We start from the raw sequence: 20,153 nt of genomic DNA, 5'->3' as shown, positions 1-20,153 counted from the left end.
GAAGGTCATGTTAATTTCATAATTCAAGCAGTCCTGTAAAATCTAAAATCTTGTAAAATTGAACTCCATCAAAATTCAAGCGTGTCTTTCACCATGTGTCCATTTAACGTAACTCCATCTTTTCAAAATTTATCTTTTAAGTGAACACAATTTGTTAAACTTAATTAAGCCAGCCTTAACACAGGCATAGAGTAGCCAGTCTCAAGCCAGGATACACTTTTGGAAGTGTGTGCAGGAATTGCACTCTTTAATTTCTATATTCTCTTCACTTCAGATTCGAGGGTTTACTGTTTATTTCATTGTTCTCATTAAACATCTTTCTAGCATCCAAACAAAGTAATACGTGTCTATGTTTCCTAACAATCATTATTTACGAGTATTCAAGATAAAGGTGAATAGGTTGTTACAGATATATTTTGTTCATTCCCATCTACCAATTGATACCTACATTTCTATAACATCTACCAATGAGTGGAATTACATTTAAGCACTATTCAATCGAAATTTTAAAAAAAGGAATGCAATTCTAATATAGTATACGGTTAATTAAATTTCCTAGAGGTCCGTTTCAAAAAATATTATGTCCTGTTTATTACTAGTGGTGTTTATGTGTGTAGATCTACTTTGTGACAAGGTATTCAATGGTTCATGTTTTGTGATATTTTTTAATTATAATAATCAGTTTTTATACAAGAAACGTTGGCCGTGTAAAACATGAGATTTCTCGTGAAATCTGGAAATACAGTTTCAGACTTGAACCAACAAGTGAATTCTGTTTATTTTAATTGTCCTCAATAGGAACTCTTATTATTTTTTTCTTATCTTTTAACCCTCCATACTTTACATACATAGGATATCTATTTCATTTTGCTTATATAATAGATAAAATTCACACTTATGTAATAGGTCCGCCGTTAATACAATTGTCACTTAGTCGTAGAACATTTAGTGGATTTTAAGACTGGAATGCTTAACATTTATAAAATATTGTTATATCTTACAGAGGCTGAGCATCTAGAACTTTACTAACTATACCTGAAAACAACAAAACATTGTATATACACGCAGGTTCAAATAAAAAAGATCAAATATAAAAAGAATTCTATATACGTATTTATTTGTGTTGTTTCATTTATATAATTTATATAATTCAAAATGTGTGCTCTGCTGAAAAAATACTGATGGGAATTTGTTTTTGTCTGCAAATACATTTCATAAAAAAATATTTGTCATTGGTTTTTATATTTATCCAACTATGCCCTGACGCCTTTATTTACACTTATGAAATGTAACATTTTACGAGATATACTTGCAATTATATCGTCAAGAGTCGGACAGATGTGATTAAATTGAATATTTATTTCTCATTTTATTTAAGTACACTTTAATGAGCTAAATATCAACTAAATCTTCTTTTCTACTTTATTATTCATTTAACTTATTCGTATTATTATAAAATAACCTCACCCCATTGCTTCACTGATTTTCTTTTTTGATGATTACATTAATTAGTAATATTTGTATTATTTACGTATGTACGCAAATTAAAAAAAAATCGTAAAAATCCTTTTACAGTTTGCTGTAGCGAATATAAAATTAATAAAACAAAGGAACATTAAAATGAAAGAAACAATCATCTCTACAAACATATAAAACAAATTTATTATCACAAAACCATTTTGAAAGCTTTAATGAGAAGTTCGTTACGGTCAATGCGCTAATTTGGATCTCAGTAATTAATATGTAGCCGAGTCTACCTGGGGGTAGTGCCGCCTACCAAAGGTAGCGGGCGCAAGGTAACAGCCAACAGCCAGTCGACCGCGATCCGCGGACTTGAATGTACGTGTGTACATTGCTGACATATTCCCACGAGAGTGAAACTTCGTAGAATTGCTAACGTGATTTGTGAAGACTTAAGTGTTGGGAATGCAGTATTGGTCTATAATTTATTTAAATAGGTTAGTATTTGGCATTTCACCCCTACATTGATCTTTTAATGGTAATGCTGTAATTTTATGGTCCAGTAATTAGTGATTTGATACGGTCCATAAATAATATAAATTTATAATAGCAATTGAATCTTTAATATGACCTTTTTCCTTTGTGTTCTAAAACAATTAATTTTTATTTACCGTACGTATACCCATTAATTTCTTTCCAATGTAAATACCGTCGCATCTTTCTTTTAAATTTTATTCATATTTTTGTATTAGATTTATTATATTTTATTAAGTGACAGTTAACTTTCTTGTGATTTTTTAAGGTGTAGATTAGCTAAACCTACTTATTCTATAATATTAAATAAAGCCAATATCGTAAAACACTTTAAAATAGGTCGAAAACCTAAAGGAAAAAGTATTTCCACTATTTTTTAGATAACATCGTTAGTATACGTGAGTAGTGCAATAAGATAAAATATTAATACGATCTTTATTTTTATATCCTACAGAAATACTGTTGATCTAAAAAAATTTTTTTCTATAAAAAGGGAAATAAAATAAATATGTTATCCTTAACATCCCAACCATCTTCTAACATGTTTCTTTTGATTACATTGGGGCTCCATGAGAAAGATCACGTGCCGAAACTTAATTACGTCTATATAAAGCATAGCAGTAATTATTATAGTCACGACTTCAATAACAAAGTCTCGAGTAAGAGTATTTTCTTTATATGGCAATTTCAAACGATATTCTGCAAAACCGTCACGTAAGATCTTTCTTAAAAGCGTGCGATACAGGCACTGTCTCCTAAACTATATTAGCGCTTCGACACTCGCTTCGGGTCGTTGAGCTTCTTTGATGAAGGATTTGCTTCTTGAAAGCTTTTGTTAAATTTTTCTCAGAGAATTTTTCTTAAAAAAAAATATAAAGCACCTTTCCGTTAATACGATGAATCGCAGAGAAAAATGTAGCCGTTATGCATTTACTCCCTTTCTAGTTCTCTGACTTTAGTCAATAACGTCTTGGAAGCTTTTTTATGAACATTTTTATGAAAAGTTCTTGTTGTTTTGTACGTATTGAAATTCCAATGAGAAGATAAGAAAAAGCAATCAGAATGCTTCGTTGATGGGTGCCATTTTATTCTTTATTAAAGTAAATTAAATAAATTCATGTTTTTTTTTCTTAATAAATTACAGCATCTATAAGGTTATATACATATTTTTTATAAATAAGAGTTTTAAACAATATTATCATTCACTATAACAAATTATCACTTTCACTTCATTTTGAATTAAAGGGTGTTTAAAATAATAAAATCTTCGCTGTACTACCTTAAAATAATACAAAGAAACAATATAAAACCAGCGTTCAAAGAGAGTTCTTATCTTTATAAGCAGTTTCTGTTAGATACCCTAAAAATTATGAGAAATATAGTTATTTTTAAAATGGTTAAGAAGTGTGCAGCTGACACATAATACAGTTTAGATATGTGCACATCTATTATATATATACATTATATATACATATATATACGTGTTAATTTATCCTATACAAAGAAATGTTTAACTAAACATAAAACATTTCGGTTAATGTTTTCAAAATTATATAGAACCCTTCGTACGATCTTGAATTGGCATTCAAAACACAGAAAGGTTCAAGATTATTATTTGTTTTTTTGTTGCAGCTATCATATAGGCGACAACATAATACAAAACAGGTGAAGATTTGTCACGTTCCATGGCATTACCGTATTAAAAACAAGAAAAATCTATATCTATATCTCTTATGGTTATCTTTGTTAAAGATTAACATTGATATTTACATAAACAATTACCTATCACTGATAATCAAATAAAAAAAAATCCCTAATTTTTCTTTCAGTTCCCTAATAATTTCTTCAAAAGTATTTCCTGAAATACAATTTTCGTATTTCCAAAATTCTGTATTTTATCTACTAAACAACTTACAGATTAAATTTTTACTAATACAATTATATATTTATATTCAAGCTTTTTCAAGAATTAATGAGATCTAATATTTTCGCGAGTTTTATTCATTTAAATGAAACTAATATTTTTCGGATAAACTTGAGATGTGACATCTCGTCTGCCCGTGATCACGGTTGCTGAAAAGTAACCGAAACGTCGGGATTATGTAGTTTTTAAATCATAAAAATCCGCGTAGTTTATCCGAAAAATATTAGTTTCATTTTTCAAGAATTAGTTTCGATAAGTTATATCAAATAATAAAACTGATTGTTGATTACGAATTTGATGTTAGAAAGATTGTCTTTGTGACTATTAATAATGAAGAAATCACCCGAGAGTTTATTTAACAAGTCCATATAAAAATTGGTGTATATTAAAACTTCTTATTTTAATCCAATAAAATTATTTTAATTTTGAGCCTCAGAGATAAAATCCATTTTTAACTCGGATCCCAAATAAGATATTATTGAAATAACTCATCTATATAATAATTCAGGTTGAATGATGAAGGCTTTTTTAAAAGTTGTTTTTTATAACGACAATATCAAACAATGTGTTGAATATTTTATTTATTTTTGATAACAGAGGAAAAAATAAATCGACACTGATGTCAAGCCTACCTTTTGTAATTTTTTTGTCTGTTCGTGAATTATAGCATACAAAACCTTTTACAGTAGGAACACTTAAAGCAGCAGCGTATGATTTGCTTTTATGTTTGGGTGGGGAAGGGGGGGGTTATTGACTCCTAGGAGAGCGTAAGGCAAAATTATATTGATTAACAATTACAACTCTCACAAAAATATTTACGATATATAAGATATAAGGGTTAAGGAAAAATGCTATTATGACGATACTATTTATTGTCTATTGGTTTTCCATATGTAAAGCATAAGTATTAAATTTATATAAACACCGATTACGGAAAATGTATTTTATTATCACAGGGCAATAAGGGATCTTGTACAACCCCTACATTGTTGTGGAGCTGTGGATAGGTTTTTGCTGTAGTTATTACAAACATTTGAAATAAAATGCTTCAGAAATAATAGAAACGTAATAAAATAGAAAACGGGGTGAACGCTTCATAGCTCATTTACATAATCCCTGATCTTCTATAATGGTTTATTTGTACGTCATATACGGAAGTTCAATCATATAAAGCAACGTTTTGTCATCACTAAATAATTTAATTTTATGTTTATTTTCGTTTAAACGTAAACCGAAAGAGATATATACATATAATTGGGACAATTCTAAATATTTAAATAAACGAGGGTCTTTACTTTGTTTCAGGTGTCCGACGCGTCCTAGCTAAAAGAGTCCTGAATTATTCATCGGAATATTTACTGAGACCGGGACCACTCGTGCGTATTACTACACATTACAGCGCTGTCTTAGTTCTTTGACTTATAACAACATTATAAAGCAATGCTTTGTGAAGCCCTGTATTCTAAAACGTTTATGAATAAATGAACATTACACACTGAATCGTAAAAAATTACGACAAAATCTATGAATATATGCTGGGAAGTACCTACTGACTTGTAATTTCAAATCTAAATTAATCTTGCAATAATGAATTGTTGAAACAATACTATATAAGATTAAATATAAAATACATCAAATCTCTTTACATATAGGTTATCAGTTATTTAATATTTATTTAGTTATTTATAATGTTATTGTACCTAAAATATTATTAAACTTAACACGATGAAAAGAAGCTGGAAAAATCAACAATAGATAAGGAATCTTCTACTGGAACTTAGAAAATTATAAAAGTAACTGGACATACAGATACATATTGGATTATGTGGATACTTATAAGGTTATTATATCAACAGCAACAGTTAAGTAAGAGCTACAAATATTAATGAATCAAAGACAATTTGTCATTTGATGGGGTTGTTAAAAGTAATGTAGGAAATAAAGTGCAAAGTAATTTCGATAATGTGGCAACAAGAGACAAAAGTAAAAAATTGGATAATGAAGTTAGTGATAAAAAACATCATATTAATTGTGATATCAGCAGTGATTGTATCTGGAACCGGCGAGTGGAGTGAAGATGCTGAAGATTTAGGTGAGTAATTTAAAAAATTTAACAACTAGTTACAAGTTACTTGAATAGAAATTATATATACATTACAAATAAAACCTAAGTTATTTGATATTATAAAGTAAATTGATTTCAATAAAAAAAGTCTTATTAAATGGAAACCATTTAAATAAAACAGATATTTTGATTTAACTTGTCAATATCCTTTATAATATTTCATAACAAATATTTTTTAAAGTATTTCATACATCTGTTTATATCTCTAGAGATTTTATACGTTCGTATTTAAAAACATTCAGATTTATATGTATCCAGTTCAGTTAAATTCTTTTTAAACGTAACTTTATGTCTACAATATTCCGGGAGGACATATTTAAGAAGCTCGTTTATTATTCAACGCTGTGCACCACTTCCAGGTGAGCTCGGTTTGACTTTAAATTCTTACTTGATTATATTTCATTTCATTAATTACATTCATGTGCTTTACACTTGCGCTTTTGGTTTATGCAAGAATAAATAAGTAAAAACAAACATTAATATCTTTATGTGACATCATTTAACTTTACATTATAATATGGTAACATATATATGTAAAGCCTATTATATTAGGCTTATTATGATATCGCATAAAGATAATTAAATTAATTGCAAATAAATGACAACCTACATTTCTAAAATAGTTTAGTTGTTTATATTACATCTATTTACGGATTGATCATATAATGTAGGATACATTTACATTAATTTTCAGTTTGCTAATTAATATAGCTTAGGAGCGTTATTTCTAATAAATATAATGTTTTTTATGCCACAAGTAATTCTGCTCAAAGTTGTATATTTGCCAGAAATACTGAAAAACAAGTTTGTGTACAACGAAGCAGTAGAACAATTTACATTTTCATTTGGGAGCTACTATCGGTTTCGAACATCGAAACTTTGCATTTCTGTTTTAAAAGAGATCAATCCTTGATCGTGCCGCTTCCTATCTGGCATTACGCCAAATTCTTTCTCTTGCCAAGACTTTTTCAAGTGTCAATGTACATATAAATTTATTTGTTGAATTAACCTCCAAATGTTTTTTAATTTTAACTGTGGAAACAAATAGGCTCATCATTTATCAAGTAAAAAATTGTGTCATGAATAAAATTTCTGATAATAACAATCAAATATCGAAGGTTTCACTGTCCTACTGCATCATTTAAGTGTAAAAAAAGACGCGTGTGACTCGATGACTGCCAAGGGCGAGCTATTGCATAGCATTTTCATCTACTTTTACAATTACAATTATTTATTTATTTTATTTATTCACAATTCTGTTAGCAGGTTTAAATTTTACCACCATTAACACATTAAAGTTCCACTCGTCGTGATCTGAGTCATGGATACGACCAAGACGCACGCTGTCTTATCTAGCATTGTATCTAAAAGAGACGGAATCAGCCATAAGCAATAAGCAACTAGTCTACAAGCATACGTCAACAAACATCGTGCAAACACCGTGCCGAAGTCTACCGGCCTGAAACGACGTTAGACGATGCTCGGCCTTCAACGCCGCATCGCTATGGCGGTCGAAGTGGGGGTGTTAGGTTTATTTTCGTTACGGAATTTCTACATTCAGTCGTCGCACTTAAAGCATAGCATATAGCCTAAATAGTATATAGCATATAGCCTAAAAATGGATTATTGTTCATTTTCCCAAGAATTCAAACTTCTTGAAAAGATTGTCATCATTTGGCCTAGTGCCAACTGAAGACCAAGTAACTTCAGCCACCATAAGTTCACTGTTGAAAATAGTCTCTCTGCCACTCTTATATTCTACTGAACTTGGTCTTTCAATTTTTTCTTCTATCTCTCCTTCGAAGGGATTCCAACTAATGAACAAGATTCACTGTAAGCAACCACGTTTAAATACATAAATACGTACGTACAGTCCACACACACACACATATATAGTTACAAGTTACATAGTTTAGTACGTACGTATAAAATTTTCGTCTTCTATCTTTGTAGCATGGCCGATGAGAAGACCTGATTGAATATACTATATCAAACGATAACCACTCCAGCAGCATCCTTCTCATAATTTTTCGTTAGATATCATATCAGTTCGTCTGTTTTAGCTTGTATAAGGATATTTGCAAATCGTATTTACAAGAGGTTCGTATCCCGTTATGTAATCTCCAGTCTAGAATAATCTCAGTTCACTGGTTCTTGAGTTGAACGGTTATCGTTGTCGTTTCATAAAAACCTAGTAACGCTGATGTTGCACCAATCAACTGGACAACTTCGAAGTAAGTCCCGAAAAAAACACATTTTAAATACATATTATCACACGTAACTGTTTTCGCTTTTTACAAATATGGCGAGAATTTGTTTCCTGTTATTCCTGCCCCCGTAAAAGTTAGTTCCCACTGAGGATTTGCTGCAAGTTTAACTGTCTTTTAAAGATATAAATCTGATGAAGGGCTAACGTTATAGTGAATATTTTATCCTATAGATAGCGTTTAACTATCATTTGACTCCTTATCATTCTAGATTTGCTTTCTCAATTAGATTCTAGATTTAATTTCTCAATCAGAACAGAGAACACATCATAATTTAAAACCATTCCAAAAAGGCTGTCACGTCAGACCCTAAGGACATCTTTCAAATTGTAAGATGAAATTGAGAGAACTTTATCGTTATTCACCGGAACTTTCTCCCACAAGGATGTCTGACTTGTACTAGAAGATTCCATATTTTCAGTAACTGAGAAGATCGTTGTTTTTTAGGTTTGAAATAAAGTGTCATTTTAATTCCTTACAGAGTAGAGATGTCATTGAAATTTCTGTATGAGGAGCGGAAAATCACAGCTCCCTCTTTAAATCAGGAGTAGGTGCTTTCGGGCAGCTTTTAAGATTTAGGCCCAATTTTTCTCATTGGAGAGAGTGGCAGTAGAATAAAATTGAAATAGGAGCCAAAGCTTTCGCTTAATATTATGGTTGGCATACCATTAGGAAAAAAAATACCGTCTACTAGCTTTGTCCGTTCAAGACTTCCCAGACTACTACGTCTTTGTGAATGAGTAAAGAGGACCACTATCATAGAGGAAACTTAAGAAAGTTAGATAATATCACTGCTACGCGATGGTTGTGGCCAAGACATGTATTTTAGAGTGGAAAGAGGCTAAACGAAATATTTCGATACCTCACCAGATTTAGCCAGATTGAATATTGACACTTGGCAAAAATTTTTTTCGATAAATCTAGCTTGGTATCAAAAATTTCACTTCCAAAAAATGTAGCAGATAGTTCCGCGACGTAACAGTTAATGCATTTGAAATCAAATTTCTCTTTCATAGTTAAAGTTATTCTTTTTATACATCCGGAGCTTTATCTTTTCAAGCATCTTGCTGGGTAAAATAAGCTCGAAGGTAGTCATTATGGCCAATGAACAAATTTTTAGTACTCGTTGAAACTGTTTTCTATTAAAAATTTAGACAATAGTAGCTTCCTTTACTCGTTGGGTGACATTAAAAGTCATCTCAAAATTCTGTTTAAGCTTAAACACTAAACTTAATAGTAGGCATTAAAGTTTCCTTGAAAAACTACCAGGGTTGAGAAGTATCAAAGTTGATACCCAGAAGAAGGAATTTTTATATATTTGAATTATCGGGTTTTCTTGTTGTCATTCATGTCCATATCAATAACCCCCAGAAAAAACCATTTACTCAACTTGGTATCTACCAGCACCCAGAGTATTGAGTATTTGGTGAGTAAATAAGATTTGACAATAGAAATTTTGTGTTTGTAGCAGGCGCTCTGGCTGAAAAGACATCTTACGCATTCCAATTATTCTCACAGCTGAAAAAGGTATTCTACGAGAGGTAGTGTCTGTATCCAGGGAATTATTGATACACCAAAGCTTCTAAACGTATTTCAAGGCCCACAACGTAATGCATATAAGTTAATTCAATGATTATAAAAAAAGAAATCTACCTAATTGACATCTCTAGTCAAAAAGAATATAATTCTCATCACTATCTATTTTTAAGTTTTTTTTAAAGTTAACATAATAGTCATGGATGATTTTAAAATGATATAGACTTTAATAAATTTGTTTTTGAGTCTTCTTTTAATTTCTATTTAGTTTGAAAAAATCTTTCCTGTAACTGGATGTAGCCGCTAAAGTTACAAACAGGATTTTTGTTGTGAATCAACATAAAATTCGTTTTTACGGAATACCTTTTCTCTTTTCTGTCTCGAGTAAAGATATAAATGAATCTTTTCCTTTTGTTGCCTAATATTTACCATGAAGCATTTTTATATCTTACTTTGACTCATATTTTAATATTGTTAGTAGCACAGCCTTAAAGATTAGCTCTGGACTTGCATGAAAAAAATATATTTATATATACTTTTTAAGTAATTATTTTTAATCTTTTCACTAATGGGTAAAAACAAAACATATTATCAAAATTTTAATTCTTAAATCTAGACTAATGGTTATGAGAGCAACTGATGTTGTCTACTCGGACAAGTCATTATGAGAACTCATAGTTATGACCAAGATTGTAGCAATCGTGTTGTGAATATCAATCTATTTATATCGGCTGTCACCTGATATTATAAACTTTTTTAATAACATATTTGGAAGGAGTTTAACTTCGTAGTCACGTCTCAAACTTTCTTTGCTGTTTCTGTCTTCCTGGATATTGCTTGTCAACTTTTGTACGTTTTGATTGCTATTTCCACGGCGTTTTTATCATTGGAGGTATTTCTGACAAACATACGCATAACCATAGCAATTTATATAAAAGTTTAACATATAAAAAATAATAAGAATAGCATTTAAATCAAATGACACACCATACTTAACTACGATATCAAAAATAAAGACATATATATTACATTTAAAACTTTATGATAAAAGATGTCAAATCTTTAACACTAATCATTAACTTAAAGTGCTCTTACAGCTTTAAGAAATATAAAATACAGCTCTAATATGTTAAATATAATGTAACATTTATTTATATTTATCTCTAATCAATAAACAAATGGTAATATTTTTCACTAAAACACTTAAAATGTTGTGTTTACAAGATATAACGATGCATGGCGTTAGTAAAAACAATTCCTCAAATAGGAATATTTTATCTCGCAATTTATTAAGAAAGATGAAGTTGAAATAAAAAAAATATTAATTTTACATGAAAAAATCGGTTGCAGACACTTCAAGTAAACAACTGAGAACAGATCTAGTATATTCAGGATATGAAATAAAATGAGTTCTAGCTGAACTAAGGCTTCAGATATATATACTTTATTTAACTAAATTTCAAGCTAAAGCAGTATAAAATAAATTATGGTCATAAGTTTACACGCAGTTTATCTATATTATTAGGAGAAGTCTTAATCCTATAGCTTTTATAGAAACTGATAAGAAAAAAAAAATTATAAAAATTCAAAACAGTTTGTTCTAATGGTCTTTTTGAATCTATTTTTGAGAAAATTTATCCAGGTTTTCCAGAAAGATTTTCAATTAAGTGTTGATATTTTAAAACGTTTTATAAACACGCCTTTCAAAATTACACGCACAATACAAAAAAAGCTAATGTTTAAGGAGAATTAATTCACCAAACAACTTGCGTAATATTTACAGAACCTGTTCAAATTTTGATTAAAATTTAAGACTTAATTAAAAATTAATCCAACAAACGCTGAGCAAAACCCAAATGATTATTTTGAATATATTGCAAGTTTCGGTGGCAGTTGTATAAAGTTGGCAGCATAGATTCGCTGTGGTTAAGTACCACATATTTGTTTGCTGAAAATACGTGAGCTTAACCGGCGTAAATTAATTACACATTTGCTTCAGTATAATCACATGGTCCATACCACCAACGGTCGGTATGACCTAGTTTTTTAATATTAATTTCAAAAATAATTACTTAAGTCTAGCTCACTAAATGAAGGTATTGGTAATAGGTATAGGTGTGTCAAACATTCGAATATCAGACGAAAAAATTACAATGCATGCATTTTTTCTACTTGTTAAAACAAAATTCAGTAATTCATAAGTTAGCCAAGCTAGTAAACTTAATATTAAGACACAAAAGCAATATTTTTTTATATTCTTGCACACATTATATATGTAAAGGGTATATAGGGCTTGGTTTTCTGCATAAGTGCCATAAGTATTTAAAATATACTAGACGAAACGTCGTGGTTCTTTCGATAAATATTGAATTTTTTATTAGATGTGTCAGATTCTCGATTGTCAAGGTCAGAACCAACCATCCAACTGATGCTCACGTATCGCCCTCTTCATTGTCATTGTCGCATTCATAAAAATACTCATTACCATATGGTAATACATTGCTGAATTCATCAAAAGCAAAATTTTGGTAAAGTTGTTGATATTATATATTATTTAGAAGGATAGCTTAATATTACTTGTAAAATGGTAGATAGGTTAACTAAAACAACACAATACCAAAAATTTAAATTGGATCATGAAATGAATGAAAAAATACTTTTGTATATTTTTGGGACGCAGTCACTACATATACGATTATGATTTTACTATAGCAATATGCTATAACTCTCCAACTAAGCAGCGTGCGTCTGTGACGGCTCACCACAGGTCACCAATTAGGTTTATTAAGAAGTTACTGAGAGAAAGAGGATAAGAAAGTTTCGGGAACATAACTAAATATCGAACACGTCAGGTGCCAGTTAACCGCAAGATAAACGGTTATGGATAAATACTTTTAATTGTACTTAGAAATATCAACCAATACTCAAATATCTATTTGTTTATTCTAAGAATGACATACTCGTAAAATCAATGTTTTTATTAATATTATTTCTATTTATTCATTTTTTCATAGTTGTAAATACAGAAAAAAATATTGTAAAACAATAAAAAAAATTCAATAAAAATATATTTCAAATTTAGTTCTGTTCTAACGGTAGCAAGTTCGGCTCTCATTAAAACAGTCTCACTCAAAATTGCTTTTAGAAATAGGAACATGGCAAAAATGTGTTCCATACAATGTAGCTAGCGAGTGAACGGCTAAGCATTTTATTTTATGTTATAAATGACACTGCGACAAAATAGAGGCAGAGGTGGTTTTTGAAATATGTTGCGGTGTCGATAGGGGTCGCTGCGTTTTGTTACCCGTCACTCCAGAGGCCTGTTTGATGTGTCGTAATATTGCGCAGAGTTTTAAGTTAGGAGAAAACTTACCAATTCATGTAATTTTTTACTACACTTCTTGGAATCATCAAAATCATTCAAATCAAGTTATGAATAATAACGAATAATAAAATATAGATACACAGGGATAAGAATAGATATCTTCTTTTACAGCTGCACGATTTTTTTTTTATAAATATTTTATTTGTTTATAAAATTGTAATTAAATTATAAGAGTTATAAATGAATTAACCGCACTGGGTGTTCTTAATTCAATACTAATTTGTACTCACACTTTTTTACTGATTCAGAAATTTTGTAAATAAAAATCTGAAGGCTTGGTAAAGCTACGGATGGAAGCTAGTTGAAAATAAATCTCCATAACTTATCAACCAGCAGCACTGAAGTGATTAAAAAGTCTACACCAAATTATTCCAAGCGGCTTTCCGTTATGTGGATATTTTGAATTTATATTAAAACTCAGTGGCTGGCCTTTAAATTTCTTTATCATTTTTTTAATAAAAGTGTTCAACTTTTAAATATTTTTAAGGTTAAGTTTGTTTTAAATTTAGAGTTTTTTTTTAACTTAATTAATGCTGACCATTAAGAGAGTTATTAAATCGTTTAAGATTAATTCAAAATAAATAATAAACTGAAATTTAGTTAGTGGTTCTTGATTAAATAAAACGTGACGTTTTATCATTCACGTATAAGTTCCCAAAAATATCAGGAACAATAAAAAAATTGCTTTTTACTTCAAGAATTTGGACGTCTTAGACAAAAGGTGTTTTTTTCCTATGAATAAAATAAATTATCTTAGTAACATAAATATTCAACAGATTTTAAGATAAGCTATACAGCAATTATTGAAAATTAAAATATTTGATTTTTTATAATTATAAGAGGAATATTTAATAATTCAGCTCACACTCAGTACTTAATAATTAAGTTAAAGTAGAAGTTTTGGCTGTCTGTTTCGCCTACAAACTGTAAACGCGCATGTGTACATACTTCCAATAGCTTCCTTTTATCATCACATTGCTGGCCATGGACAGGTAGTCCAATCACACACCTTGGCTCCCCAATGGGAGTACACCGCGGTTCAAAGATTTTTTTCCTGCTAACACTAACTCTATGGAATAAACTCCCTGCTAACGTTTTTGTCGAAAGAAAATATTGGCATTTTTAACAGAAAAGAGAACAGGTATTTGAGGGGCAGTAGCAAGAAAGTGACTCTCTTATAACCTCTGAACTTTAGATGGGCTAGTAAATTGCCCGTCATTGATGGGTTACGAAATAAACATTAAACAAAACGATGAACAAAAATGCACTATAATAAAATTAAATTAAAATGTACTCCGTGGATTATCATTAGAGAAGCAACGAACTATAATTAAATAGAATTCATTACTTTTATAGTCATAGAAACGTGGAAACCTTGTCCTCGAAGTATTTTAAGTAGAGCGCATTTTATTGCGAACGTTGATTTCAGAAGCCCCGTTCTAAAAAGAATACCAAAAAATTTAAGTTAAATGAATGTAAAGCTTTTATTTATAAGTAAATAATAAAGAAAGTAAACTATCCCTGTATGAAGTTTTTTTTTACAATTTAGAAAAAGAAGATCACATTTGTAAGCTAAAATCATATTAAACAATTCTGTGAGACATCCTATACTTTTACTCATAATCATAAAGTGAACGCTTGTACTTCTGGTTGTTATTTAAAAAATATTTCTGATATAATTAGAATTGAATTTATTAAGGTAGCTTCAGTGGTGGAATTTTATATATATGTAAGTTGTTCTTTCTACTATAAATTTAAAAACAGGGGAGAGCTATACATTAAAATTCAACAACGCGGGCGAAACTGCGAGATAAATCTAGTTATACACGCACAACAATGTTCAAGAAATTTTTATTTATGACTTTTAAAACGTGCATGAGCATAGGTGTAAATTTAAAGGAAGAACAAATATTAAGGTATTTTACGTTGAGCTTTTCCAGTGAACTTGATATTAGAATTCATTGCCCTGAGGTTTTCTATAATTTATCTTCATTGCTCAAGCTGATAGTCTCATAATAGTTAAATTAGTAAATAAAAATACGGTCACTTGCTCAAGGGCTCTCGGTTGCCTTGGTTCTGTTAGCTTTGAAATGTTAATTATAAGCACTTATTTCAAAATGTGTTGCTCTGAAATAAAATTTACATAAATAATGAGCTTAATTGTTTTATCTCTACGTCTTGTCTTGATAAAATATAAACATTTATTAAATACATTTTCTTTGGAAAATTTTTAATTAAATATAGACTTCCAATATACATACAATTTCCGAAGATTGAAAAGAGTTTAATTTAGACATTTCAGTAGATGATTTCATTAAAAAACTTTTAATTTTTAATAAAATTAATACATTAAAACCATGAACATTTTTCCTTAATACCCTTTTGTTAATTTCCCCTTTATATAAGTTAATTTTATGAATATTTTACAAATACTCTGTAAATAGTATCCGGTTGTAAACTGGTGCGGTTATAGAACTGAAGAAACGGTTTGAAATTTTTTTAGACATCGTTTTTCGTATCACACATATTTTTCGTTTGAGGTCATAATTAATATTTTTTTAATATTTATAAGGATTTTGTGATTAAAATACTGTAATAGTAGAAACTTGAGGTATAAAATAATAAAAACCGAACAAGAAACGCAATAAAAGTTAAGAATTGACTTTTTGTTTATTGTGCTTTTAGATTTTTAGCCGCCATGTCCAGAACTATAGCTTTGTGGTCATTCCTGTTCACATCGTTTTATTACTTGTGCTATGCAAGCTATGTATGATTTTAATTATACGGAATAATTAACGTACCCCCTCATAAATTCATATGTTGGACTTATCAATCAATATTACAAGAATGCATGTTGTTTCCAAAGGATTATTCATAAAAAATGCTTGATTAACATAGCTTACACTCTTAATCCTTGAAAGTAATTAAGTAGTTTCGCATCATAATAAGAAGCTAAATCTTTTGAACCCATTGAATAAATTAATAGAAATTTTTATTACTATAAATGTTTTAATAATATTCTATCAATGACCTGACCCTCTCGCTGATTGGTAATTCAAAGCGTAATCTGCTAGTAGACTTAAAATTTTGAGAGTATTTTCTTGAGACGGAGGGTTGTACTAGAGCACCCTCAAGAAGTCATAAATGAATAAAAGCTCCGAGATTTGAAGTTGTGTTTTCGAAATTAAGTAATTGGATAGTTCATTGTAATTAAATATTTTAAATGTTATTATCTTCTGTTAATATTTCTTAAGGCGATATATTTTTGATAAAAGTTTTAATAGATTCATTGGTTGTTGTTCTTAAACCTATTTTGCTAGGTATAAGTAATCAAATTTTGTGAATTTTTACTTATCAAAAATTGTATCAAAACCAGAAGACATAGTAGAATATTTCATATTTATAGTATACATAAAAACATGATATTTTCGTAGATGTTGTTGCCAAAATACATTGTAGTCATATTTACGGGGATGAAATCCGTGAAGCAATTTCAGTCCACGCCATTTCACGGAGATAAAAAAGTCCAAAAGTGTGTTAAATGCGTGGATGTGATGCATCACACATGCACGCTATGTAGCAGAGAGAAATGGACCGTTTACCGTAATTGTCCATTCGCGAGTACATTTCACACGGAGTATACACACAAAATTATACACTACGGAGTTACAATGCGGTTTGTGGGAGGTCCAACCGGCTAGCTGGAATTTTATACATCGGCTTTATTGAATGTTTATACTTGGCGCTTGATACAGAACATAAACAATAGTATATTTTATATTTTTGAAATGTTTATGCGATTGTGTTTCAATGAAGAAAATTAATTTTCATAGTTATGTTTAACTTTAAGCCATTGAGACACAGATGCTTATAATATAAAATATATGTTAATAATACAGCATGTTTAAAATGATTCGAAGTAAAGGAATATAACATATGGATTGTTACTACAGATTCAGTTGCACCTTTTAGAGATCAGAAATTTTTTCTAATATTTCAGTACCTAAGGCGGCAAAATTAACTAAAGCGTAAATGAAAGCAGAATAATGTGTATAAGTAACGTTTGCCTCTTACTATGTGTTCCGTTGTTCGTTCTTCATTAGATGCAAAAATAAGACTCCTTGAATGTTACTAAATTAAAAAGTACTCAAAAGTACGGAAGGAAACCCACTTACGCAGGTGCGATTCACTTGTTAAGTTTTTTTCTTGTGGAAAACATGTTCTTCAGTTGGATTATTATACGATAAATCTTTTTTATTTTCGTTACTTTTGTATTTAACTTTTAAGTTTAATTAATTCATTCCTCTTAAGTTTTATTAATCCATTTTATGAAGCAATATTTTAACAATATAAAAAACTAGTTCTGTTTTGCTAAGTCAATCAACGTTTAACCTCAAAAGTTGGTTTTTAAAAAATAATGTTTTTAAAATAAGGTTATTACTACCTAGAGTCTAGACTAAACTATAAAAATATGAAATTGTTTTTAATAAAGCGCATAAAATTAAATTAATGCTGTACTAAAAAACGAAAGGTTTTTGAAAATAATGTTAGTCTGTTCCCTTTTACAACGTGTTTTTATTTGAAATCATTAAATCTGAAATTTGATATGAAACAAATTTGCAATTTTATTTAAAAGTTTTTTGCAAATAATACTTTAAATATTAGACTTGACTGTGTATTTTAAAAAGATAGTATTACTTACTACTTACTATCAAATACTACTTGAGATCAAATATTACTAATTGAGATACTTGATGTTACTTTTTTAACGTTGCGTAAATCGTTTTTATTCTATTCTTGTCGAATTATGTAACCACGTCAAGTTAAATGTGAGGTTAGATAAAATATATAAATATATATATATATAATAATAAAGAATAAAATTCTATCAAAACAAAGAAAATGAATCCCCTCTAGGTAAGTTCGAACGAAGGCATAAACTTCAGTTTTATGTAAAATTTGTATTTGTAACAAATTTATTCCTATTAAAATGTGTATCTTTTTCTTTATAAATATGAATATCAACAAGACAAATTTTCACATAAAATTAAGAAAATCAGAGGTAACAAAAGCAATCATATAAACAAAATTAGTTTAAAATTTATAAAGTAATAAAACTAAAAAATCAATTTAATTATCGTAGTTTACAATACATTGATATGACCTGAGAATCGTCTATTCGTTTCAGCTCATTAATTTCTTCTTGAAACCCTTATTAAGTACTCTTTGAGGATTCATGAAGCGATTTCATCTCGTCGACGCCACCCATCTGCATCTCAATTATGCAATACAATTTCACTGGATATCAGACTTGAAAAACCAATTAAAATGTTTGAAAGCTTTGGTAAATTAAAAACTCAATGCAAACAATCATTGACATGCAATTAAATGTCATTAACTGATTTTCTAATAAATAATAACTCTTTGATATTTTACAATATTTATTGATACATTCACTAGTTTTTACTGTTAAGTAAATAGTTAACATATTTCATAAGTACATATTTGAAGAATATTTTAATAGTTTTTAGAAGTCAGCCTAAAATAATTTTTACCTTTTTATTTTATGTTCGAGCTGAAGCCTAATCAATTCAAATGATGTCGTTTATGACCTTGCTTTGTATCTTATTTGGTTAATTCCAAAAAGTAGCTTAAAATTATGTTATATACCTTCAAAAACAAGCTATCTCAAATACTATAATTATTTAAAACATTTTATAAAACAAAACATATTTTTCGTCTTCTGTGCTTTTGTTGCGATCAGTACAAAAGCATGTAGGGGTTTCGGTAGGCCAAGTTTGGTTAAAGCTCAGTTGGTGAAGTTGTGAAAGGAAGATATCCAGTCAAACGTGCTTTGATAAACTGCCTTTTGTGTCCTTTGTGACTCCTCGATAATCTCTGTTTAGATGGCACCTAATGTGGGTCTGAAATAGAAATTCTTTTTGTTGCTAACCATGATACTCGTTGATTTTCGAAGAGATTACTTGTTACATTGAAGATGATAATAAATCCTTCAAATTTATATCTAAGTCATCAACACAGTTAAAAACAAGACAATTCCTTGATTGTAATAAAGAAATGTACTGAATTATTGAATAATGAATAAATTACTACATACCAGGCGGTATGGAATATGTAAGTTAAATAACAGGAAGCCACATTGAGCAAATTAATACTGTTAAGTTTATCAATAACTAAGCCTCATTAACGTGATTATTGATAGAATAGAGGATATATATATATATATATATATACAACGTAAACGTTTTTGTTACCTAAAATATGAAATATAACAATACAAAATTATAGAGAAAAGATTTTTGTTTGATTGATTATATTAAATTTGGTATTAAATTCTCGAAAGGACCACGTATAAAATAATATACCTATCAGAGAAGAATAAGTGACATATACAACTTTAATGTAGCTTATTAAAAAATAAATAAGGTTTTCTAAGTTCGGCAGCGATTGTATAATTTCAAATAAAAAAATAATAATACTCTGGTTTCGCCTTGCTAATGTTACGGTTACTGTAAAGTAAATGAAATGAAAACAATGACGCTATAATAATGCAGTGAAAGGGTGAAATTTGTCGTTCCATCATTTTACAAATTTCTAATATTAGACGCACGAAAACGATTAGCGTAAAAGTTTTCGAAACAATAAAAGACTTGACTGCTGTTAAACTGATAGCAAAGTCTCGAATAACCCGGAAAATTTCGATTTCAAAAAGAAGTCATTAGCGAACTTTGAGTAAACTTTCTAACCCAGAGGGGAAAGAAATATTTCTTAAATGGCAGAAACAATAACATTCCGTCTTTGTTTGGTCCACTGGAGCTAATCAATTTGTTTTAGCTTTACTCAAAGATTGACTTTTTATTGACAGTACATTTTTGTACTCAGAGTAATGAAATAATTTAA

General features: G+C 29.4%; 1 protein-coding gene across 3 annotated transcripts in view; it reads left to right on the top strand.

Annotated features, from left to right (window-relative positions):
• Positions 1-1,822: 1,822 nt before the first annotated feature.
• The window catches only part of LOC116772985 (synaptogenesis protein syg-2-like), a 64,906-nt gene continuing 46,575 nt past the window's right edge, over positions 1,823-20,153 (top strand). For 2 of the 3 annotated variants that reach the window (XM_061528532.1, XM_061528531.1), the window contains exons 1-2: positions 1,823-1,958; positions 5,225-6,011. In XM_061528532.1, the coding sequence (XP_061384516.1) occupies positions 5,882-6,011 (130 nt within the window). In that variant the 5' untranslated portion in view covers positions 1,823-1,958; positions 5,225-5,881. The remainder of the gene's footprint in view (positions 1,959-5,224; positions 6,012-20,153) is intronic. The other variant, XM_032665327.2, reaches the window with a different exon arrangement.

The sequence above is a fragment of the Danaus plexippus genome (genome assembly GCF_018135715.1).
Source record: "Danaus plexippus chromosome 18 unlocalized genomic scaffold, MEX_DaPlex mxdp_20, whole genome shotgun sequence".
Lineage (NCBI taxonomy): Eukaryota > Metazoa > Arthropoda > Insecta > Lepidoptera > Nymphalidae > Danaus > Danaus plexippus.
This window is presented reverse-complemented; position numbering and strand designations above follow the sequence as displayed.